Here is a 25,082-nt window from a genome sequence, read left to right on the forward strand (position 1 = left end):
CACCCACACACTGAGACAATGGGGATGCTCTATGGGGAACTCACCAAGGCCAGCTGGCCTGGGTCTGAAAAAGCATGGGATAAATCCGGACTAGCTGACATGGCGGACAATGAGGAATACTGAGAACTCAACAACAATTGCCGTGGGTTTTTGATCCTACTGCACGTACTGCCTTTGGGGGAGCCTAGGCAGTTTGGATGCTCACCTTACTAGACCTGGATAGAGGTGGGCGGTCCTTGGGCTTCCCACAGGTCAGGGAACCCTGATTGCTCTTTGGGCTGAGGAGGGAGGGGGACTTGATTGGGGGAGGGGGAGGGAAATGGGAGGCGGTTGCGGGGAGAAGGCAGAAATCCTTAATAAATAAATTTTAAAAAAAGCTGCCAATAAAAAGAAACGAATTTTGCATATACCAGAACAACACAAAAAAACACAAAATGCCACTCTTAGGACCAAAACCACCCAACATTAGTTTCTAACTTGAATGCTAAAGAAGAGCATGCTAGACTCCACTTTCCCAATATTTTGTCCCAGAATATCTATCTGGATTAAACTGTGATCTGTCACCTCTTCCTCTCATAGCAGACATATGAACAAATGAATAGCAAATGCAGGTTCTTGGGTGGAACTGAAATCCAAGTCTGCGCAGACTAGCTCGTGTCCTCTGTGATGGACGCCTACTTCATTTCCTTCATGGAGCACTCGTACCAAACAAAGAGGATCTGAGTGAGCACTCATCAAATTGGCTGTCAAGTAGTAAACTTAAACAAATATTCACCGAATAATTAGAACTTTACAAGGTGGTGGATAACGATTTCAATAAAAAAGCACTTATCTTGGACTAAAAAGTTACAAGGAAGTGTCCACTTGGAACCGCATCAGAGAGGATGGATTCCGTGTTAGTGTTGTTCACTCTATGATGTCTGCATGCAAAACAGCATTCGAGCCCTTGGAGATAAAATAACCAACTGTCCTTTTCCAGACTTGGAAAATGAGCCGCACAGCCCCTCCCCGCCACTGCCCATGGGTAGGCCATCTGTCTGCAGTCTCCCTCCCTTCCCACAGATAACTGCAGGGTCTCTTTGGAAGTTCACAGTGGTTACTGAAGCAGGACTCAAGACTAAAAGACCCAGCCGCTCCGTGCACCTACCATTGTCTGAGGATTCAAAGAGCTCAAAACTGCATTTCTGTTTATGCCAAGATACTCAAAACCTTTAACCCATTAACTCTAAGAACGTGAAAAGATTTCTTTTCTCACCTCAGAAACTGGCTCTTCACAGTCTATTTATTTACAGTTATTAGGCAACTACTGACTATTCCCACAAACAATTCCTCCTGGCTATTACACCTTCAAATTATAAGCATTTAAATTAAGTAAAGCCTATATTAAAAGTCTTACTCCAAGGAAGTTTTATTTTGAAAGGAATTTTCCCCCTAGTGGTATGAAAAACTAATCACAAAAGCACATTGCTGATGACATGGGGTCACCAAGAGGACCAACTCTGGAGCAGGTCTGGCTCCCACAAAGCTTCTGAGGTGTAAAATGGGGTGATGATATAGAAACCTCAGATTGTGAAAATTAAACAATCAGCTCTTGCTCCTATTAATTATATATTTTGATATAGTAAACACTTGTCTTAGTTTTATGTTAGAAAAGTTGGAACCCTGTGTTCTCTACTAAAAAGCACGTAAATTATGAAAGTTAACTTTTATTTCTTCATGTGTTGCTGCCGAGAAAGTATATAAGCTAGAAATAGTGACTTCACTGCATCATGGTGCCTTTGAATCTCTCCTCTTTCCTATTTCCCTTTACCATTAGCACCTATGGTAGCCAGAAAGACCCGCCAAAGGTGCCTATGGACGACCTCATAGACTGAAAATATGCTACATTTGTTGGCAAATGCTCCATTTAAGATGTTATAAAGTTATGGATAGTAAAGTACACAGATCAGAATCTAGCGTCACAAAAAAAAAACTCAATTTGTGATAGGAAAATAAAATAACATGAGAACTCACTGGTAAATTAATAATTTATAACCTGCATGTACAGAAAGGAATAATGAAGACCATCTGTATTTGCAGACATAATGGATGTTTCCCTAATAATAACTTTTAAGAGTTTTATTCTTTATATAAGCAGTAACAATAAGATATTATAGGATGCGATAATAATGAACAAATATGTGAAATACATGACCCCACCCCTAGCTTAGAAGAAAGTAGTTTTCTTTGGATAGTATGGTCACTGGTGGGTTACTCATGCTCCAGGGGATGGCACCACACCCACAAACACATGGACGGCACTAACGGAACTCAACTGGGTATTAGAAAAAAAAGCTAACTTAAAGGGGACCTGTTCTATACACACACACACAGATACACACACAGACACACAGAGCTATATATAACAACTGTTCTGTAGTTGTACAAAGAGATGGTCAGAATTCTGTTGTTACTAGGTCAAAACTACTAAGTTGGTAGTTAGTAATAATTACCAATTTTAAAAATGATTAAAACATAATGATATAGAGCTTCTGAATAATTAATAAAGACAATGACAAAGAGGTCTATTTTCAGCTACACAGATCTCTTATTTTCTGTTCCATGCTTCTAATACCTAGGGAAAGGGCCACATAATAGCAAGGGAATTTAAAAATTTTAGATTCACCAACATCACAATGTTTGTGAAGATAAAAAAAAATCTATAATTAGTTATACGTGGAAACCAATATTGTTAAAGAATCTCTGTATGGGCTCACAAGATCCATAATTTTGTGGTAGAAATGCTGTGTAGAAAGTATCAATGGGATACTTTTGCAAAAACTGTACAGAAAGACATTGGCCATGGAGGAGCAGTGACCGTTCTCTTCTCAATTCTATGCTTCTAGCTCCTGTGACAGTCTTCTTTGACATTACTTCATAACCATTCCCCTTTTGCCTCCTCTAGGCAACCTCCTTCCTGGACCCAACTCTAAAACCCAATCTTCCAGCGAGCACTGGCTCAGTTTACTGCTCTTTTATCCACTATATATTTCTTGGACAAATTCAGCCGAAAGTGTGTCTAAACTTTGTAACTGTCATGTTTAAGTCAAGGCTTGGACATGTTGGGTTGAATATATTCTGGATCTCTCTACTTGGGCATTTCCACAGATACAGTCAAGGTATTCTGAATCCCTCATTCCTCTGGATCCTTCCCCACACACTCCTTCTCTACACACAATAGGTGTTAAGGGCACGGCAGTCTACCTATGGATGCAAACAAGGAACCCTAGGGCGGTGCTGGGCCACCTCCTCCTTTCCTCATCTACCCAGGGGTCAGTGCATGAGACCAGCTCTTCAAAACTTCCCACTTTATCCCAACACCCTTCATCTCAAAAGGAGTTTCATGCGGACTTATCTATCAGCCAAATCTCCGGACAGTCAGGCCAGTACTTTCTGTTCAAATTACACATTTTAATCATTCTACCACATATCCACTGTTAGACTTTGTTCCCTGTGGTTTCTGCTGGAACCTAGCTCGTGGTCACTGTAATCAAGGAGACAATACTGCGATCAGGGGCCGTCTTCTCCAGGACTCACTCCTGGAGCTCTAGATGGGTGGTAACGTCCTCTGCAGACCCAGTGCATCTTCCATGTGTCTCTACTTCTACCACTGGCAGGCTGTGGAAGCCACACTTGGAATGTTTGTCTCGGATTATGTGTTAAGCATCCTGAGATAAGTGAGTTTTGCTTGCCTTTGTGCTGGAAACACCTGATACACAGTAAGTGTTCAATGTTTCCCAAAAATTTCACCAAGTGTAACTAATTATGTAGGTTAATGCTAGATACTATCAGAGTTTTAGTCTTATTCCTCATTTTAAAATAAAAAGTAAATGTATTTTTTACTGATACATAAGAATAAGAAGTTCATATGCTAATTGAATGTGATGTTTCAAAAAGTGTATCCACCGTATACTGTTTCTTCTGAGTCAAATACCCATAGCATCTTCTCTTCATTTCTTAGTGGTTTTTCTTAAGGCTCTTTGGAACGCCCAAAACATGTTGCCATGCTTTCCCTGCGGTGTAACAACAACTGGACTGCCTGTGTGTCTTAAGGCAGCGCAGCCGCCAAGGCTCTGCCTTTCTGTATCCCCTTCCCTGCACTATCTGTTGTGAGTTTCTAATTCTTCTTAAAACACGGACAGTTTTAGAGCAATTTCAGATTTACAGATGTTTGCAAGTTTTAAATGTTTGCAATAAAAGTTTTACTTGTTAGAAAGTACAAAAACACCTCTCAGTCAAAACCCCAACATTTGTTATGGCAACACATTTAGTCATGTATAAGTATTAGCTGTTTTTTAAATCATTTAAAGGTAACCTATGAATCTGCAAATTAAAATTACATTTCTATATAAAAATGAGAAATAGCACTTTAAAACATCAAACAAAAATTATAATAACAAAACCTACATCAATATAGTAAGCAGTAACCAGAATTTAAAAAATATTATCAAATAACTATTTCAATATGATGCTATTACACAAGGCCCAATTTTTATAATCAAAGTATGGCTTGCAAAACCAAGATTAGCCGGGTCCAAGAATTAATACAACCTTAAATTATTTTGTGTTGTAGATATACACTCCAATTTCTGGAAAACAAAACAAAAACCCTAGCATCCAAACAGAAATTAAATTTAATCCAGTTGCCTATAATTAATTTTACTATAAAAGAACAACCGTATTACATGCCTTTGTTTAAATAGAAGATATGCTATTATTTCAAGATACCAGGGTTTAATTAGCAACATCCATTTGAAAAAAGGGGTATGTTTTGACTCAGAAATTTCTTAATTGCTAACAGTGGCTTTTCTGAGTAGGAGTGCTGTATATAATTTATTTTTGCAGATGTAATTAGAAAGCCTTGAATATCTTCACTGTCAGCAGAAAAATCCTTCCGTCCCAGCAGCTGAAGAACTGGTGCTTGAAGTTTTAACAAGGAAATGAAGCCTTGGCGAGGAAATTGATAGGACTGTTAATGGTGCTTACAAACAGGAAAAGAAAGTTAGGCTGTCTGCAACAAACACACAAAACGAGGCCTCATCTCCATTGCAAACTGCTGGCAATGGAACAAGCTCCACGGTGAGGGACCTAAGGGAGAGCAAACGTCCCGCTGATGAAAGCGGTCTCGCAAAGGGCCAGCACCTGGCAGCAGCCGCCAAGCTTCGCCCCTGAAGGAGCAAAGACAGGCACACTTTCAAATCCGCCACCATTCACTTTGAAACAGGCTGTTTGATCGCTGCAAAAAAGCATTGTGGTTACCTTTCAAAAAGATGAACTAGCTTAAGACTCCCCTTTTCCTCTGGGCGATGTCATCACCCACAATTACTGTGAAAATGACACGAAAAGAATGTGTGTTGTAAGGACAACTCAAACACGAAGTCAAGAGTAACATAAAAATTCCTACCGGTTTGGCTGAGTTGAGATGCACTGCGGCTTTTCCGGGAGAGACCAACAATAGCTACCATTTTGGCCCCAATGCTAGAGCGTCGCTTCTTGCCACTGGTCCCCAAGGTGCCCACCGCGGTGTCCGACTGGCTGCCGTCATTCTTCTCCAGTGAGCACATGTCTCCACTGATGCTGCTGCTCTTGGTCATGCTCTTCCCTGACACGCCCATCTGTCTGCTTTGCATTTTGGATGTAAAGACACTGTCAGCCGGGGCATCATTACCAACGAAGACGAGAGTGGAAAAGGAAAAGACAGAAGAGGCGTTTTAGATGAAACATCCGGAACACAACGATCTAACTGTATCATCTCTGGAATGGATTTCTAGGATTTACAGGTTTTCCAGTAGCATAGTCTATGCACTATCCAGACAACTCTAACACATAGGGCAACAATGCGCCAAGTCAGACTTTCAGTTTGGTTTCCACTCTTGAGGCGCTGGGTCCGGTCTCGGAGGAAAACAAATACGGAAACTCAGGGGCTTTCAGAGCGGGCTGTGGCAAAGGACACGTGCACTTTGAGTGTAAGTAGCTTATTTAATAGTGGTCAGATATTCTAAGAGGGCTAGATATTTTCATTAGTTTTATGTTTTAAAAAAGCTGTTTCACTTTACTTAATTTTATAATTATTGGTGTAATCCAAATTTTCAAAAATAAAAACTTCCCTCATAGTTTTAGACAAAGTCAGAAAGCAATTAACGAGTCACTGGAACATGGAAACGGACTATGGACTCATTGCAAAACCAGTGCTTCAAGGGGAGTAAACTGAGGACAAGATTCGGGATTTTCCCAGATACTAAGGAGTTGTAGGAGGTGGGGTGGGGATGAGCATCAGCAAACAGGTTCCCCAGCTGCTCCCCATAAATCTGGGACCATGTAGAGGAAGCAGCCCGTTTTCCAGGGACTGGGAAATTTATTGAGATGTCATCGTTTTGAGCTCGTGTTAGAGAGTCACAGTTTGTGCTTGATTTTGGTCCTGAGAGTGGGACTGTTCAGCACACGAGTAAGAAATGAATGGAATGAAAAGTCAAGAAAAAAAAATATCTGCACATTTTCTCCACAAATGCAAACGAAAAAGGCCAGTGTGAAAATGTAAAACTACATTGAACTATTTTATTCTTCATATTAAATTTAATGAGGAACAAGGCAGAGAGGAAAGTCAGTGTTTGCATTTTTATAACACCACACACTAACAGTTTTCACATTTGTGGGATTGTTACACTTTAGTAAAAAGGAGAGAATCGAGTCAACATGGAAGGCAGCAATCCCGTTGAGTCCCAGTTCTGCTACCTCTCTGACACATTTTGATGAACAATTAGGGCTACTCTGAGCCCTAGGATTATTAACTACAGAACAGGAATATTCATTTTAAATAATTTGTAAGGGAAGAAGCTGATCAATGGAAATTACAACATTAGGGAATATGGAGAGGTTAAAGCCCTTCAAGATGTACTAGATGTATTCAGCATCGTTGATGAGAATGAGATCTTCAGGACTGAAGAACGCCAAATGGATTACAGTGTCTAAATGGTTTGATTACAGTCAACTGTTGAGAGAGTATACAGCGCTGACCCAGGCAGGACACCAGGGTTTGAACTTTGGCCGACAACCATGTAACCTTGGAGGAACCTTTTCAATTTTCTGCAACTTAGTGTCTTTATTTAAAGAGTGAGAGCACAAGGAAGGCTCTGGGCGGAGTGTTAGTCTCAGGGCAAGAACAACAAGGATTCCGTTTTCCCCCTCACAGCTGTCGCCACCACTGCCATCATTCAGGAACGTTCCATATACAGAGCACTGTGACGCAGAGGAGCGGAAGAGCTGCATCTATGAAACACCTTTCTTTCCAGAAGCTCTTATGCCATGGATTTGAGGGTTTACACACACACACACACACACACACACACACACACACACACACACACACACACACACACACACACACAGGTTTAGCATATGAGGGCCTCCCCCACGCCCCGACCCGGAGACAGGGTTGCTCTTTGTAACAGCCCTCGTCGTCCTAGAACTCGCTTTGTAGGCCAGGCTGTCCTTGAACTCACAGAGATCCACCTACTTCTGCCTCCTGAGTGCTGGGATTAAAGGCCTGTGCCACCATGCCCAGCAAAATCTGAGTTTTGGAGCATGCTCCTATTAGAAAAGAATAACCACAGAAGGCCAGAGTTCTGTTGAGAGAAAGGATCTAAAATAAAAACTTATTTTTTAATAGCCGTATAAACAGCACTACGCATAGTTCCATAGGCCCATGCAGTGGGCATGCACACCTTACTCTACTGAACAAGACGGCAAGTCACACACACAATACTTCCCATTGCTTCTCATGGTCTCTCATCTCGGTTTCCACAGCGGGATGGTACAAAGGCCACAACCAAAATCAAGAAAAAATGGTAATGAACCTGTGGAAGCAGTCTGTAGATGAACAGATCAATACTGTGAGGTCACCGTGGTTACAGAGACACACTTCCACTTTAGCGTGACCGTGAGCATCTGCAGGGCTATGTTTCTGAGCAGCTGCAGCCACTGATGTACCTGGAGGAGGAGGCTGGAGAGGCTCCCTGTCCTTATCTCTCTAGATATCAACGAAAACTAAAGCCATCAAACAGACGCTTTGCTTGGGAACACTGACTCTGAGCTCCCGGTGGTAATAAATGGTCATACGGGTGGCCTTCTAGAACAGTCACTGTGTGGTAAATTCCAACGCTGGTGGGCGCCAGTGTCGCTCACTTCTGTTTGTTTCCTACTATTGTTCGGCTGTGTGGTGTTTTTAGCTTTGTTTCTTTGCTTTTGAGCGAAGTCTTGCTCTGTAGCCCTGGCTTGACCTGGCGTTCAGTATTTACGCCAAGCTGGCCTTGAACCCGTGGGCACTCCTCCCACCTCTGCCTCCCAAGTGCTGGGACCACAGGTGTGCATGCTCTGCGCCTGGCCCACTGATAGGTTTCTGAAGGGAAACTTGGCAGTACAGATTTAGGTGTAATTATATTCATTACAAAATCAATAACAATGTAAAAACAATCTAATGGAAACAAAGAAAAACAAAGGAACGAATCTATTAATGTCTAGTTTAAAATCGATCATCAGTAGGGAAGACTACGCTTTGAAACTGTGTGTGGAAATAATACTAACATGAGATATTCTTGGTGGGGGATGGGAAGCAGATATTGGTGGCTTCCTTTTGCTGGCACACATATTAAATAGGGATTTGCCCTACTAAGAGGACACAGGCAAATTAAAATCCTAGAAGGCAGTATCAATAAGGAGTTATCTAGAATAGGTTGTCTGAGGCATGTCTGTGGGGGATCGTCTTGACAGCATAGTTTATGTGGAAAGACAATGCTGAAGCTGGTGGTGCCGGTGTCTGTTTATGGGTCCTGGGAGGCTGAGCACGACACACAAGCATTCATGGTCTCTGCCCTGATGCCGATGTGGCCCCTCCCCTCTGAATACTTTACTGCCCTGGTGGGTAAGATGGAGCTGCGAGCTAAGAGGAAGCCCTTCTCCACTCAGCTGGCGTTGCCTGGCTGTCTTATCACGGCAACAGGAAATGAAAACTGGACAGCTAGACCAGGCCATCTGGGAAGCCTAGATTCATGAGGTGATCCAGTTAGGTACATAATAGGGAACAAAGGGAATATAAAGATAAACAAAACTATTTGTTTTTTCAGAAATGATTATTTTAGTAAAAAATATAAATATATGGATAAAAATATAAATACACGGCAAATATTTTAGGAAATACCTATGTATATAGATAGAATTGTACTAAAAAAAAGCTTTAGCTTTTCCCAGCAGTGTTTGTTTAAAATATCCATTTTTTTCCTACTCTGATTTCCCAGAACAAACATAAAAAGAATAAGCAATGACAACAATAGAATAAATTAGAATAGGCAGAGGAAAAGAGCAAGCAGGGACCAACAGCACACGCTTCCCACATAAGCAAGAGTATCAATCTTCGTTCTCCCATGAATGAAGACAACAGCTCTGGAGCTGTCCTGCTGGGTTATTAGGCTGCAATCTGACTGATTGCAGCGGTCTGGTTCTAGATAGGGTACCCCTATTTCTAAATATTGCTTTGTTTGTGCTTTTCTAAGGGTTGGCTTTAGAAAATACAGACTTTACATATTTTGCAGTTTTAAAGTTAGGCATATAAAACTGTCAATTAACAAAGTTATAGCTGTTAAGATGAATCATGAAATAAAATTCAAAGCCAAATCTAGTGTTATTCAAGGAAAGTAATATCTCCTTCTCCCAAAGCACTTTAAATACTGCCCAGACGTACACCACATATAAAGATATGAGTATGCTGGATAAAATATAGCAATTGATAAGCTTGAAAGATTACAACTAAGGGGCTTAGCCTTAAAATGATGATTTGTAAGAACATGGACGTAGGAAATGAAGCATTGTAAATAAGATGTTTTCACAGTAAACGAGGACTTTGTCATGTGGAAATCTGGGAAGTGAGGAGGAACTTACAAAAGACTTGGCAAATGGTGCATCTCTGGCTTTGATGGATAGAGATACAGAAAGTCTAGCCCACAGTACAGCGGGTGTGGAAAGCACAGCGGGGAAGATACACAGTGGAAAACAATGGAGGTGGGATTAGCTAAGCTCCCATGCCTGATCATCTTGTCTTCCTTCCCACTGTTTCGTTCTTGGGTGTCAAGCGTAAAGAGACAATCTGTTAAGATGTAACTCAGGTATGTAGATGTCTGTGTGGTTGATTCATATGTGAGGGTGTATGTGCCCGTCTATCCATGTAACCAGTTCAGGGTCAACATCAGTCAGTGATGGATGTCTTCTTCTATTGCTCTCTCTCTTGTCTTTTGAGGCAGGGTCTCTCACCAAACATGGATGGAGCTCACCAGTCAGCTAGACTGGCTGGCTGGGCCGGCTTCTGGGAGCCTCTGATGGAGGAAGGTCATTGGTTAAATAAAAAGAAACTGCTTGGTCCTCATTGGTTAGAAGATAGGTGGGAGGAGTAAACAGAACAGAACGCTGGGAGGAAGGGGGAGTGAGCTCAGACTCCACAGCTCTCCTCTCGGGAGCAGACGCCTGAGAGAGACGCCATGCCCCGCTCCCGGGCAGATACACGCGATGAAGCTCCGACCTAGAATCTTCCCGGTAAGACCGGTGCTCAAAGATTATTAGAGATGGGTTGATCGGTATATCAGAATTAGCCAGTAAGGGCTAAAGCTAAAGGGCCAAGCAGTGATTAAATGAATACAGTGTCTGTGTAATTATTTAGGGTAAAGCTAGCCGAGCAGGCGGCTGGGGTGTTGGGGACGCAGCCCCGCCGCCGCTCCTTATTACTACAAGCCTCCTGTCTCTGACTACCAGCTTTGAGATTACTGGTGTGCGCATGCTGTGCCCAGCTTGTACACGGGTGCTGAGCAGCTAAACTCAGGGCTTGTGCATGCACAGCAAACATCCCACCCAATGAGCCATCTCCTCAGCTCTTGCAGTCTTGGCAGCTGTTGAGCAGACATTAGACTCATACCTAGAATTCTACCTTAGAACCTGCATGGATCTTGCAGCTGCTTAAAATTCCCTATTTAAAAACCTCAGCGTCTTACATACCATTCTTCTCCTAATGGGTGCAATTTAAAGTTGTTTAATTTACTATTTACTAAGCTTCACTTCACTTTAGCTCAAATGACTATCTGAGCCAGAACAATAGTAATCATTTACTGAACAGTGATTAAGGAATATTAATTATCACCAATATGATGACATCATTTACTGGGTGCATCAGAATGCTGGCAGATCACCTCTCGGCCTTTAGCTAAGACCAAGTAAAGAACGCTGGCAGAGCTTAAGCAGAAACCCATACTCTAACGTCAAGACACCTTGCTGAAGTCAAGCACTGGAGAAAATCTCTTTGAAGCACTGGAAAAAAACTAAATTTCTCAGAGTAATTCTTTGATTTCAGTTATGACAGAAGTTTAAAGTTTAAGATTTTAATATTTATCAGATGCCCTGGATGTGAATACATTCTATTAAACTGATACAATGTATTCGAATGGAATTTTCAGTGTGGTGAGATGCTAAGTATGTGTGTATACCACAAAGTTAATGGCCAGAGGTGGAGAAGAATATTTAGCTAAAAACAAATTATTTTTGGCCAAAAATATCTGGCTTGAATTAGCAAGGACTCTTTAAGGGTTCAAGTCTTGGGTCTCGTGGCAGGAAGCCATCAACGTTCAGGGTCTCAGAAGGTTCACTATTTACTTGAGATCAACTAAGGGACACACGTGAAGTCCAGAATTTCTGAGATTCCTTTCTCAATAGCTAGCTAGGACGTAAAATTTCAATACACTAAACATCTTTAGAAAAACATTTTCTCTGGAGAAAACTATTTCTCCACTCTCAGCATCCTTGTTACACAGGTCTTTGTGTGGGTTTGGGGCCGTGAACACCCCAGTTGGTTATCCAGCATCAAGTAATCACTTCTGAAAGTGAATATGAGTAGCACTGTACAGACTGAAAGGTGACATTTAGGAACACACACACACACACACACGTAATAATAATGAAGAAGAGGTTATAAACGTGAGAGAGACCAAGGAGGTATAGGGGAAGGACTGGAGGGAGAAAAGGCAAGGTAGAAATGATATCACTATATTATAATCTCAAAAATCAAAGAAAACAACTAGAAGAATGAACTGATTTGAAATTTTAACATGTCAAGAAACCATGATAAGGCCAAGTATTGAAGAAAATCTCTCCGAAGTATATGTAAAAACACTTTCTCGTAGCAATTATTTGATTTTAATTATGACAAAACCTTAAAGTTTAAGATTTAATATTATTGGACTGATTTTCCCTTTAAAATATATTTACTTCGTGGCTACTTTGAGGCTGGTTTTGTCCTCAGAATGGTTTCACGAAACTTTCCTTTATGCTTCTATGGAGTAAGATAATAAACAGATGATATAGCAGATAATGGTGTGTGATATGGGAAATACAGATGAGAGACACTGATGAACTAGAAATCCTGGGTGATTTTAGGGTGATTTAGGGAGAGCTCTCTGAAGAGAAATGAGCTGAATCCTGAATGATGAAGCCACACCAGGTACAGTAAGGATGATCCAGGCAGAAAGGACATCGACCAAGTCATTCACCATGAGGCGGGTCCAGGGCTGCTGGGAGATGCTTTATAAAGCTACGCGGCTGAAAGCACAGGGTAAGACTGCATGCACTAGACCAAAACCACAGCTCGAAATGTGTATTCTTATGAATGAGCAACCCAGGGGTTACCCCAGAGCAGAGACCTGAGACCATGAGAACACAGATTCTATAGGTTGTTGTGCCAGAAGATTTGGGGTGTAGGCCAGTATTTTATCTCTGGAGGCACACACTGTCAAAGGCTTCTGGAGAGTTTGTGAAGGTCAAATCATTAACGCAATTAGGAGTAATGCTTAGTTAGTTGGACACTTACAATTACTTAGAACTAAGTCTGTTTCTATCTTTCCCGAATTTATACACATTTTCTTGAATTATTAGAAACATATATCCTCACTCTACCATGACTGTAGAGAGTTACTTATGGAAATGATAATGAACTTGTGAGCTCAGGGTTCTGCTCCTACTTTCTTCCTCTATCCTTGCTGCTTTTTGACCTGTGGTCTTATTACACTGCCCAGCTGGCCCTGAGCTGTAAGATAGGAGGACTCCCTAGTCTCAAACTCCTGGCTCCTGGCAACCGGCAGCTTTCCTACCTATTTTGCCAAACTCAGATTGTCAGTGTCTTCTGTTATATGGGTTGTGCTTTGCCAGACTCTATCTGTATTATTTCATTAAATGCACAAATAGATAGATAAATAAGGAAGACAAAAGCCGGGCTGGGACAGTGGCTCAGCTGGTTAAGTGCTGGAGGCCCCGAGAACACATGTAAGGCTGGACACGCAGTGTGTGTCTGTCATGCTAGCACTGCGGTGGGCACTGTGCATAGGCGGGTGGATCTCTGAGCTCGCTGGCCAACCAGCCTAGCTGGATTGAGTAGGAAGTAAGAGGGAGGGCAGTAGAGAGAAGCTCTGGATTTTGATCTCTGGTTCCCCCCCACACAGTACAACTACATGCATGTGCACACTATGTACATGTAGTTCACAGGAGCATGTACATATATAACATCCCCCCACACTCCCACAACACTACATTTAAAATGTTCATTTTAAAGCAGAAGTGTCACTGTTTTCATTCACTGTTAGCTTAAAAACCAAGTTATACAAGAGTCAGAATTTTAAAATGTTTTCATTATAACATGTATCTTGAAAGCCCTGCACATTTTCCAATATCAGCCAATGCTTTATTATCCTCAGAGACACAACCTAATTTACCTCCTTCTCCCTTGAATTACTGGCCCCCCAACATTCCTTGAGTCAGCTACTTTCAGCTACAGTAAACATCTCAGTGCCAATTAACGGGTCCCTCTGGCTGATGTCGCCCTTGAGACTACTTGACGTCAGGTCCCAAGGGAGTGAGTGGGGGCTGAACTGGGGTCTGCTCTCCTCTCCACATTCTTGACAAGGGGGCGGAAATGGAAGGGGACAGAGAGTGTTTGGTTTACCCCATACCAAGAGAACGTCCTCTAGTCAGCTATGCGAAGCAAATGTTTATTTTTAATATTCTATGGAGAAGAACGTCTTTCTCTAGTGTGTACTTGGCCTGCTGGCCGTTGTAGTTCTGTAGTGAAAACAAGAAACAGTCACTATGTTGAAAAAGTTGAAGCACTTTAAGCAAATGGAAAAGAAAATTAAAACCTGTTATAGAAAGTTTCAGTTCAATTAAGAGTTCAAGCAAAAGTCTAGAAACTAAGACAATGTGCTTACTTTCAATGATTTCAATTTTGGAGCAGAGGAAAACATAAAAGATAAGTTTCTAAGAGTCTCTATCTCTGTTTTACAGTGAAATAACTCCAGCACAAAAAGACATGTTTAAAAGATGTGCTCATTTCTTTCATGTGTATGACTGTTTTGGTTACATGTATGGCTGGTGCCTGAGGAAGCCAGAAGAGGGGGCTGAATGCCCTAGAATTGGCGTTAGTACCATGTGGGCTCAACACTGAACCCAGGTCCTCTGCAGGAGCAGCAAATGCTTGGGACCGCTGAGCCACCTCGAAACCACCTTTCTGAGTATTATGCAATGCTGATGTTTTCTCTCCACCTCCTTTAAGACCAGTCAACTGAAAAGTCTGCTCCAGTTTAAGTCAATTCTTTACCAGCATTTAGTTCTGGAGAAAACACAGATCATTTACTTTTCAAAATGCTCTTTTATTTTTGTACTAGAACTGATCCTTATTATTCCTTGAGACTCAGGCCAATTAAACTGACTAAAGCCAATTATTTCTCTATATAAATGTCATGGGCAGAGACAGGTTTCTCTCCATCTTATGTTTCTTTGAGCTTCTTTTTCTGGCTTTACCACAAGTATATATAGCATTTAAAATAACATAAACCTCTAACAAAGTATTAAAATTTTTTGTTTTTTGTTCCAAGACAGAGTTTCTCTGTGACTTTGGAGCCTGTCCTGGAACTAGCTCTTATAGACCAGGCTGGCCTCGAATTCACCTGCCTCTGCCTCCCGAGTGCTAGGATTAAAGACGAGTGATTTTTCCTATAACTTTAGGTACAAACTCACATTTCCACTATTCTTATTATAAAAGACCACTAATGGTTCAAATTTTGTAAAAAGAAAGTGTGTATTTTTTTGAAATAGGAATGCTAAATAAAAATCACATTTAAAACTTTCCCAATTATTTGTTTTATTTATATGAATATTTTGCCCGAATGTATGCATGTGTGTCTGCTGCCTGCAGAGGTCAGAAGGCATCAGGTGCCATGCAAGTGGAGTTATGGATGGCTGTAGTTGCCACAAGGGTGCTGGGAACCCAACTCAGGTCTTTTGCAGGATCAGCAAGTATCTTTACCTACTGAGCCACCTCTTCATGTCCATAAGAAAATAAATATGTAGGCCACTCGGCTATTTCTCCAGCACCACGCCTGCCTGCACACTGCCATACTCCCCGCCACGATGCACTGGACCTCTGAACTGTGAAGGAGCCACCACAATTAAATGTTTTCCTTTGTAAGAGTTGCCATAGTCATGGTGTCTCCTCACAGCAATAGGAACCCTGACTAAGACACTTAAGATTAGGCAGAAATGTCACCTGACGTAAGGTAGGCAATGGTTAATCCTCAAATAGAGGTCATCACTGCGACCGGGACATACATGGCAGGAGGTCCAGCAAAGGTCACCTGGGAATCACACATCTGGTAAGGAATTCAATCATCTAGTAGAAGCTAACTGACTTATTTATGACACACACTTTGGCCTGGCTGTTAGTCACGTATAACTGAGTTATCAAAGGTGTCAGTGAGATTCAGGTTGCCACACTGTGTGAAAAGGGGCACCGATAACAGAAACTTACACAGAAGTTTGCTGTCGGCTCTCTGTCTCCTTTTCCCCCAGCTCACTTAACTAACAAGCTCCACTTTCCAATGTCTCTGAAATCTCTTTCCTCTGCTTTTTCTCCCATCCTTAGTTCCCTCGTACTCATTTAAACAGAGCCATCTTTGGTGGCACACCCAGTCATTTCAATCACTCTTTTGTAAATGCCCTCCACTCATTAAAATCGCTCTTCTTATGGCCTCCAAATGGCTAACTCCTTGATAAATCCCTACCATGTGACTCCTCCATGCATAGGTTTCAATATTTAGGCAGTTAAAAAAACTTTAGTGGGGTGTCGCAGCCATATCTGATGGATGTGCCTAGCCGGGCAGTGGTGGTGCACACCTTCAATCTCAGCACTTGGGAGGCAGAGACAGGTGGATCTCTGTGAGCTCGAGACCAACCTTGTCTACAGAACTAGTTCTAAGACAGGCTCCAAAGCTACAGAGAAACCCTGTCTCAAACACAACAACAAAAAATCATAAGTCGGCACAGCTGCTTCGCAAAGATCCAGCAAAGCTAAGCCATGCGATGGCTGCTGTGCCCCCTCTGGCTTTCATTACCACCTGTTGCATGCTTGGGGGCTTTTAATATTTGTACACTTTGAGGATATTGAATCGATGGACATTTTCTGATGAACCATTTATGCCTTTTCTCAGGAATTCAGCTTCTAAGCTTCCCCAAAACAGTTCTGAGCATCCTACCCCTCCCACTTTCAGGGAGATAGTCTTATCCACATGAAGGTCTTTCTTCTGTCTCAGAGACTGTGATGCACATGAAGAAGCCAGGATCTCTTTACAAGGCTGAGCAATTCTTAAGTCTGTCCCTATACTTACTCAGGAACAAGATACTTAAAATAGAGTCAACTTAAAAAGGTCAATAAGATTCAATGGGTGAGAGGAGCTGGCCAAAGACCAGATAACAAGCTTCTTCCCATACACCCAGGCGGTTACAGGGCAAACACAGAGACAAAACTGGATTAGCTGGAGTTACCTCTGCCCTATACAGAGACTCACCCTGACGAGCAAAGAAGGATGTGGAAAGATGATAAAAGAATGAGGTATTAAGTACTCTCTTTCTTAGAAAAGTTAGCTCATGCAGAGCCACTGTGGTCTTATATGAGCAAGGAACAAAAGAACATCAGAATTAGACATACAAATAAGTTCTAAAAAGATACAAAATCTAAACATTACATTATGCCAGAATTTGAATAATAACTGCAGCAGCTATGGCCTGAGGATTTTTCTTGGGCATTCTGACCACTAAAATTAATAACACACTGCTTGGGCCATGGCAATCTGCCCAGGTTGGATTGGAGATTTTGTTTTGGTCTAGTGTCCTTGAAGTCACAAAGCTGCCAGCCTGAGAACAGGCTGTTATTATACGCCTCTAGATTCTTAAGGATTGGATGAGTAACAATGGTTATAAAAGATAACTGTTTATCAGTGATGACTAAACTTGGGGGAAAATGATTGTCAAAGATAACTCTGTTCTTTCATGGTTCATCAATGATGGTTAAAATGATTGTCAAAAATAACATCGTTCTCTCATGGGTCATCAATGATGGTTAAAATGATTGTCAAAGATAACTCCGTTCTCTCATGGTTCATCAATGATGGTTAAACGTATGACCCCAGATGTTCAAGAGAAAAAGTTAAACTTATGTTCACAAACAAAAATGATATGAACTATGATTTGGAACAACATGAATCCACATTTACTGAATTCTGTATAAGTAAAGAAGCACTCTAATTAGGCTACAAGATTCTCTCGACCATCATGCCTGGCCTATCCTTCCCTTGCCAACCCCTTACCTCTTCTCTGGGATCTGTCAGCTGTTGGGGCTGGTCCCTGGCAGTAGGGCACACTGATCCTAGCATAATCCACTATCATCTACTTTAAAAGCCAATTCACACCCACTCTGTGCACCCATCACAGCCTACACAGCTTCATTCAGTTCACACCCACTCTGTGCACCCGTCACACCTTACACAGCTTCATTCAATTTGGTCTCACACCTGCTTTGCTCTTGGCAAATAACTTTTTCTTAAATTTTCTAAAAAAAGGAAGGTATTGAAAAAAATCTTTACCTCAATAACATAATTATTTGTGTAAATAGTGAAAAGATACACACACACACACATATGTTTAAGTTAGTGGTGTGGACAGCTGTTATATGAATTCCAGAAGTGTCTATTCAGTTCCCTACTTGTAAGAACTCAGGTGTCACAAACTGTGTGATACTAAGCATCTTAGTCTTTCTCTCAAATGTTTTTCTTCAACACTCCCTAATTCAGAAGAATGTAATTATTCAGCTAGATTCTGAATGTAAAATTCCCAGAGGAAACGCAAATTTATCCCTTACCTTCACTGCAACCTACAACACGATTTTACAGGTTACATCTGAAATACATTTCATAGACTTCTACTTCTCATCCTGACCTTTCCCGTCCAAACCCACGCCACTCTTGTCAGCTCTACCATGACGGTCATGGTTCTGCCTCTAATTTGTTCTCCACAAGGCAGCCAAAGTGGGTTATCTAAGGCATAAACTAGGTTATTTTATTCTACTGTTAAAATTGTTTAATCTCAAGAACTTAGACAGCAATGAGGACACTAAGAGACTTACATAGATCTAATCTACATGGAAAGTAGAAAAAGACAAGATCTCCTGAGTAAATTGGGAGCTTGGGGACCTTGGGGAAGGGTTGAATGGGGGAGGGAAGAGTGAGGGAGGGGAGCAGAGAAAAATGTAGAGCTCAATAAATATCAATAAATAAAAAAATTGTTTACTCCCTTTCCACTATGGAGAAAGGCCATTATAATTCCCCAATCTTCCTTAATTGCTCTAAACCTAATAGCTTCTGCACCCCATCCCCTTTCTCTATATATCAACAACAACAGTGAGAAGCTCTGTTTTTTTTCAAGTCCCAGGAAGAACTCAAGGTTGCATCCTCATCTTTAAGACCCTAACGACAGTGTATATCTTGTATATCTAGCCCCTGCCTTTTTTGTTTTTTTAAACTTTAATCTCTTTAGCTATGATGATCTTAAATTTCAATTTGAGACTTTCAAGTATACTACACCCAGGCTTGAATACTCCTCATGTGAACACAGAATGACAACAGAGAAAACTAATCCAAACACAGAGGAGAAAAGGGAGGGGCATGAGGGACTTGCTGGTTGGAAACAGCAAAGCTGGAGCTGAACCAAACAGCAGCAGTCATGCTTTTAGTCCTCAGGGTCAGGAGGAAGACGGATCCTCATCTTAGACCAAGGCTTGCCAGATGTTGGCTGCATCTGAAATACCTGGAGAACATGTTAAATCACAGGTTACTCAGACCTATTTTCAGAATGTCTGGTTAACTAGGTCTGCAGTGGTATCTAAAACAATTCACTTCTTTTAATTAAAAAAGTTCTATGTGTATGTGGGTGTGTGCCACTCACATGTGTGTGTACCAGTCATGTGTGTGTGCCAGTCATGTGTGTGTGCCAGTCATGTGTGTGTGTGCCAGTCATGTGTGTGTGCCAGTCATGTGTGTGTGTGCCAGTCATGTGTGTGTGTGCCAGTCATGTGTGTGTGTGCCAGTCATGTGTGTGTGCCAGTCATGTGTGTGTGTGCCAGTCATGTGTGTGTGGGTGTGTGCCAGTCACGTGTGTGTGCCAGTCACGTGTGTGTGCCAGTCATGTGTGTGTGTGCCAGTCATGTGTGTGTGTGTGCCAGTCATGTGTGTGTGCCAGTCATGTGTGTGTGTGCCAGTCATGTGTGTGTGTGCCAGTCATGTGTGTGTACCAGTCATGTGTGTGTGCCAGTCATGTGTGTGTGCCAGTCATATGTGTGTGTGCCAGTCATGTGTGTGTGTGCCAGTCATGTGTGTGTGTGTGCCAGTCATGTGTGTGTGTGCCAGTCATGTGTGTGTGCCAGTCATGTGTGTGTGTGTGTGCCAGTCATATGCGTGTGTGCCAGTCATATGTGTGTGTGTGTGCCAGTCATGTGTGTGTGTGCCAGTCATGTGTGTGTGTGTGTGCCAGTCATGTGTGTGTGTGTGCCAGTCATGTGTGTGTGTGTGTGCCAGTCATATGCGTGTGTGCCAGTCATATGTGTGTGTGTGTGCCAGTCATATGTGTGTGTGCCAGTCATATGTGTGTGTGTGCCAGTCATATGTGTGTGCCAGTCATATGTGTGTGTGTGCCAGTCATATGCGTGTGTGTGCCAGTCATAAGTGTGTGTGTGTGTGCCAGTCATGTGTGTGTGTGCCAGTCATATGTGTGTGCCAGTCATATGTGTGTGTGTGCCAGTCATGTGTGTGTGCCAGTCATATGCGTGTGTGCCAGTCATGTGTGTGTGTGTGTGCCAGTCATATGCGTGTGTGCCAGTCATATGTGTGTGTGTGCCAGTCATGTGTCTGTGTGTGCCAGTCATATGCGTGTGTGTGTGCCAGTCATATGTGTGTGCCAGTCATATGTGTGTGTGCCAGTCATATGTGTGTGCCAGTCATATGTGTGTGTGTGCCAGTCATATGCGTGTGTGTGCCAGTCATATGTGTGTGTGTGTGTGCCAGTCATGTGTGTGTGTGCCAGTCATATGTGTGTGCCAGTCATATGTGTGTGTGTGCCAGTCATATGCGTGTGTGTGTGCCAGTCATGTGTGTGTGTGTGTGTGCCAGTCATGTGTGTGTGTGTGCCAGTCATGTGTGTGTGCCAGTCATGTGTGTGTGTGTGCCAGTCATATGTGTGTGTGCCAGTCATGTGTGTGTGTGCCAGTCATGTGTGTGTGCCAGTCATATGCGTGTGTGCCAGTCATGTGTGTGTGCCAGTCATATGTGTGTACCAGTCATATGCGCGTGTGCCAGTCATGTGTCTGTGTGTGCCAGTCATATGTGTGTGTGCCAGTCATATGTGTGTGCCAGTCATGTGTGTGTGTGCCAGTCATATGTGTGTGCCAGTCATATGTGTGCCAGTTATGTGTGTGTGCCAGTCATATGCGTGTGTGTGCCAGTCATATGCGTGTGTGTGCCAGTCATATGTGTGTGTGTGTGCCAGTCATGTGTGTGTGTGTGCCAGTCATGTGTGTGTGTGTGCCAGTCATATGTGTGTGTGTGTGCCAGTCATGTGTGTGTGTGTGCCAGTCATATGCGTGTGTGTGTGCCAGTCATATGCGTGTGTGTGCCAGTCATGTGTGTGTGTGTGTGCCAGTCATATGCGTGTGTGTGTGCCAGTCATGTGTGTGTGTGTGTGCCAGTCATGTGTGTGTGTGTGCCAGTCATATGCGTGTGTGTGCCAGTCATATGCGTGTGTGTGTGCCAGTCATATGTGTGTGTGTGCCAGTCATATGCGTGTGTGTGCCAGTCATATGTGTGTGTGTGTGCCAGTCATGTGTGTGTGCCAGTCATGTGTGTGTGTGTGCCAGTCATGTGTGTGTGCCAGTCATATGTGTGTGTGCCAGTCATGTGTGTGTGTGCCAGTCATGTGTGTGTGTGCCAGTCATATGCGTGTGTGTGCCAGTCATATGTGTGTGCCAGTCATATGTGTGTGCCAGTCATGTGTGTGTGTGCCAGTCATGTGTGTGTGCCAGTCATGTGTGTGTGTGCCAGTCATGTGTGTGTGTGCCAGTCATGTGTGTGTGTACCAGTCATGTGTGTGTGCCAGTCATGTGTGTGTGCCAGTCATATGTGTGTGTGCCAGTCATGTGTGTGTGTGTGCCAGTCATGTGTGTGTGCCAGTCATGTGTGTGTGTGTGTGCCAGTCATATGTGTGTGTGTGTGCCAGTCATATGTGTGTGTGTGCCAGTCATATGTGTGTGCCAGTCATATGTGTGTGTGTGCCAGTCATATGCGTGTGTGTGCCAGTCATATGCGTGTGTGCCAGTCATATGCGTGTGTGTGTGCCAGTCATATGTGTGTGCCAGTCATATGTGTGTGTGCCAGTCATATGTGTGTGCCAGTCATATGTGTGTGTGTGCCAGTCATATGCGTGTGTGTGCCAGTCATATGTGTGTGTGTGTGCCAGTCATGTGTGTGTGTGCCAGTCATATGTGTGTGCCAGTCATATGTGTGTGTGTGCCAGTCATATGCGTGTGTGTGTGCCAGTCATGTGTGTGTGTGTGTGTGCCAGTCATGTGTGTGTGTGTGCCAGTCATGTGTGTGTGCCAGTCATGTGTGTGTGTGTGCCAGTCATATGTGTGTGTGTGTGTGTGCCAGTCATGTGTGTGTGTGTGCCAGTCATATGTGTGTGTGCCAGTCATGTGTGTGTGTGTGCCAGTCATGTGTGTGTGCCAGTCATATGCGTGTGTGCCAGTCATGTGTGTGTGTGTGCCAGTCATATGCGTGTGTGTGTGCCAGTCATATGTGTGTACCAGTCATATGCGTGTGTGCCAGTCATGTGTCTGTGTGTGCCAGTCATATGTGTGTGTGCCAGTCATATGTGTGTGCCAGTCATGTGTGTGTGTGCCAGTCATATGCGTGTGTGTGCCAGTCATATGCGTGTGTGTGCCAGTCATATGTGTGTGTGTGTGCCAGTCATGTGTGTGTGTGCCAGTCATGTGTGTGTGTGTGTGCCAGTCATATGTGTGTGTGTGCCAGTCATGTGTGTGTGTGTGCCAGTCATATGCGTGTGTGTGCCAGTCATATGTGTGTGCCAGTCATGTGTGTGTGTGCCAGTCATATGCGTGTGTGTGCCAGTCATATGCGTGTGTGTGCCAGTCATATGTGTGTGTGTGTGCCAGTCATGTGTGTGTGTGCCAGTCATGTGTGTGTGTGTGTGCCAGTCATATGTGTGTGTGTGCCAGTCATGTGTGTGTGTGTGCCAGTCATATGCGTGTGTGTGTGCCAGTCATATGCGTGTGTGTGCCAGTCATATGCGTGTGTGTGTGCCAGTCATATGCGTGTGTGTGTGCCAGTCATGTGTGTGTGTGTGCCAGTCATGTGTGTGTGCCAGTCATGTGTGTGTGTGCCAGTCATATGCGTGTGTGTGCCAGTCATATGCGTGTGTGTGTGCCAGTCATATGTGTGTGTGTGTGCCAGTCATATGCGTGTGTGTGCCAGTCATATGCGTGTGTGTGTGCCAGTCATGTGTGTGTGCCAGTCATGTGTGTGTGTGTGCCAGTCATGTGTGTGTGCCAGTCATATGTGTGTGTGCCAGTCATGTGTGTGTGTGCCAGTCATGTGTGTGTGTGCCAGTCATATGCGTGTGTGTGCCAGTCATATGTGTGTGCCAGTCATATGTGTGTGCCAGTCATATGTGTGTGCCAGTCATGTGTGTGTGTGTGCCAGTCATGTGTGTGTGCCAGTCATGTGTGTGTGTGCCAGTCATGTGTGTGTGTGCCAGTCATGTGTGTGTGTACCAGTCATGTGTGTGTGCCAGTCATGTGTGTGTGCCAGTCATATGTGTGTGTGCCAGTCATGTGTGTGTGTGTGCCAGTCATGTGTGTGTGTGTGCCAGTCATGTGTGTGTGCCAGTCATGTGTGTGTGTGTGCCAGTCATGTGTGTGTGTGTGTGCCAGTCATGTGTGTGTGTGTGCCAGTCATGTGTGTGTGTGTGCCAGTCATATGCGTGTGTGCCAGTCATATGTGTGTGTGTGTCAGTCATATGTGTGTGTGCCAGTCATATGTGTGTGTGTGCCAGTCATATGTGTGTGCCAGTCATATGTGTGTGTGTGCCAGTCATATGCGTGTGTGTGCCAGTCATATGTGTGTGTGTGTGTGTGTGCCAGTCATGTGTGTGTGTGCCAGTCATATGTGTGTGCCAGTCATATGTGTGTGTGTGCCAGTCATGTGTGTGTGCCAGTCATATGCGTGTGTGCCAGTCATGTGTGTGTGTGTGTGCCAGTCATATGCGTGTGTGCCAGTCATATGTGTGTACCAGTCATATGTGTGTGTGTGCCAGTCATGTGTCTGTGTGTGCCAGTAATATGCGTGTGTGTGTGCCAGTCATATGTGTGTGCCAGTCATATGTGTGTGTGCCAGTCATATGTGTGTGCCAGTCATATGTGTGTGTGTGCCAGTCATATGCGTGTGTGTGCCAGTCATATGTGTGTGTGTGTGCCAGTCACGTGTGTGTGTGCCAGTCATATGTGTGTGCCAGGCATATGTGTGTGTGTGCCAGTCATATGCGTGTGTGTGTGCCAGTCATGTGTGTGTGTGTGTGCCAGTCATGTGTGTGTGTGTGCCAGTCATGTGTGTGTGTGCCAGTCATGTGTGTGTGTGTGCCAGTCATATGTGTGTGTGTGTGTGACAGTCATGTGTGTGTGTGTGCCAGTCATATGTGTGTGTGCCAGTCATGTGTGTGTGTGCCAGTCATATGTGTGTGTGTGCCAGTCATGTGTGTGTGCCAGTCATATGCGTGTGTGCCAGTCATGTGTGTGTATGTGCCAGTCATATGCGTGTGTGTGTGCCAGTCATATGTGTGTACCAGTCATATGCGTGTGTGCCAGTCATGTGTCTGTGTGTGCCAGTCATATGTGTGTGTGCCAGTCATATGTGTGTGCCAGTCATGTGTGTGTGTGCCAGTCATGTGGGTGTGTGCCAGTCATATGCGTGTGTGTGCCAGTCATATGTGTGTGCCAGTCATGTGTGTGTGTGCCAGTCATATGCGTGTGTGTGCCAGTCATATGTGTGTGTGTGCCAGTCATGTGTGTGTGTGTGTGCCAGTCATGTGTGTGTGCCAGTCATATGTGTGTGTGTGTGCCAGTCATGTGTGTGTGTGCCAGTCATATGCGTGTGTGTGTGCCAGTCATATGCGTGTGTGTGCCAGTCATATGCGTGTGTGTGTGCCAGTCATATGCGTGTGTGTGTGCCAGTCATGTGTGTGTGTGTGCCAGTCATGTGTGTGTGCCAGTCATGTGTGTGTGTGTGCCAGTCATATGCGTGTGTGTGCCAGTCATGTGTGTGTGTGCCAGTCATATGCGTGTGTGTGCCAGTCATATGTGTGTGCCAGTCATATGCGTGTGTGTGTGCCAGTCATGTGTGTGTGCCAGTCATATGTGTGTGTGCCAGTCATATGTGTGTGCCAGTCATGTGTGTGTGTGCCAGTCATATGCGTGTGTGTGCCAGTCATATGTGTGTGTGTGCCAGTCATATGTGTGTGTGTGCCAGTCATGTGTGTGTGTGTGTGCCAGTCATGTGTGTGTGTGCCAGTCATGT

The 25,082-nt window shown here is 43.6% G+C and overlaps 1 protein-coding gene across 49 annotated transcripts in view; it reads right to left on the minus strand.

Annotated features, from left to right (window-relative positions):
- Rims2 (regulating synaptic membrane exocytosis 2) overlaps nucleotides 1–25,082 on the minus strand; it is a 410,761-nt gene that overhangs the window by 69,154 nt on the left and 316,525 nt on the right. For 27 of the 49 annotated variants that reach the window (XM_075961105.1, XM_075961103.1, XM_075961108.1 and 24 more), the window contains one exon: nucleotides 5,444–5,685. The exons of the other annotated variants lie outside the window; for them this stretch is intronic. In XM_075961105.1, coding sequence (XP_075817220.1) covers nucleotides 5,444–5,685 — 242 coding nt within the window. The remainder of the gene's footprint in view (nucleotides 1–5,443; nucleotides 5,686–25,082) is intronic. 49 annotated transcript variants of the gene reach the window in all.

This window comes from Microtus pennsylvanicus, chromosome 2 (assembly GCF_037038515.1).
Source record: "Microtus pennsylvanicus isolate mMicPen1 chromosome 2, mMicPen1.hap1, whole genome shotgun sequence".
Classification (NCBI taxonomy): domain Eukaryota; kingdom Metazoa; phylum Chordata; class Mammalia; order Rodentia; family Cricetidae; genus Microtus; species Microtus pennsylvanicus.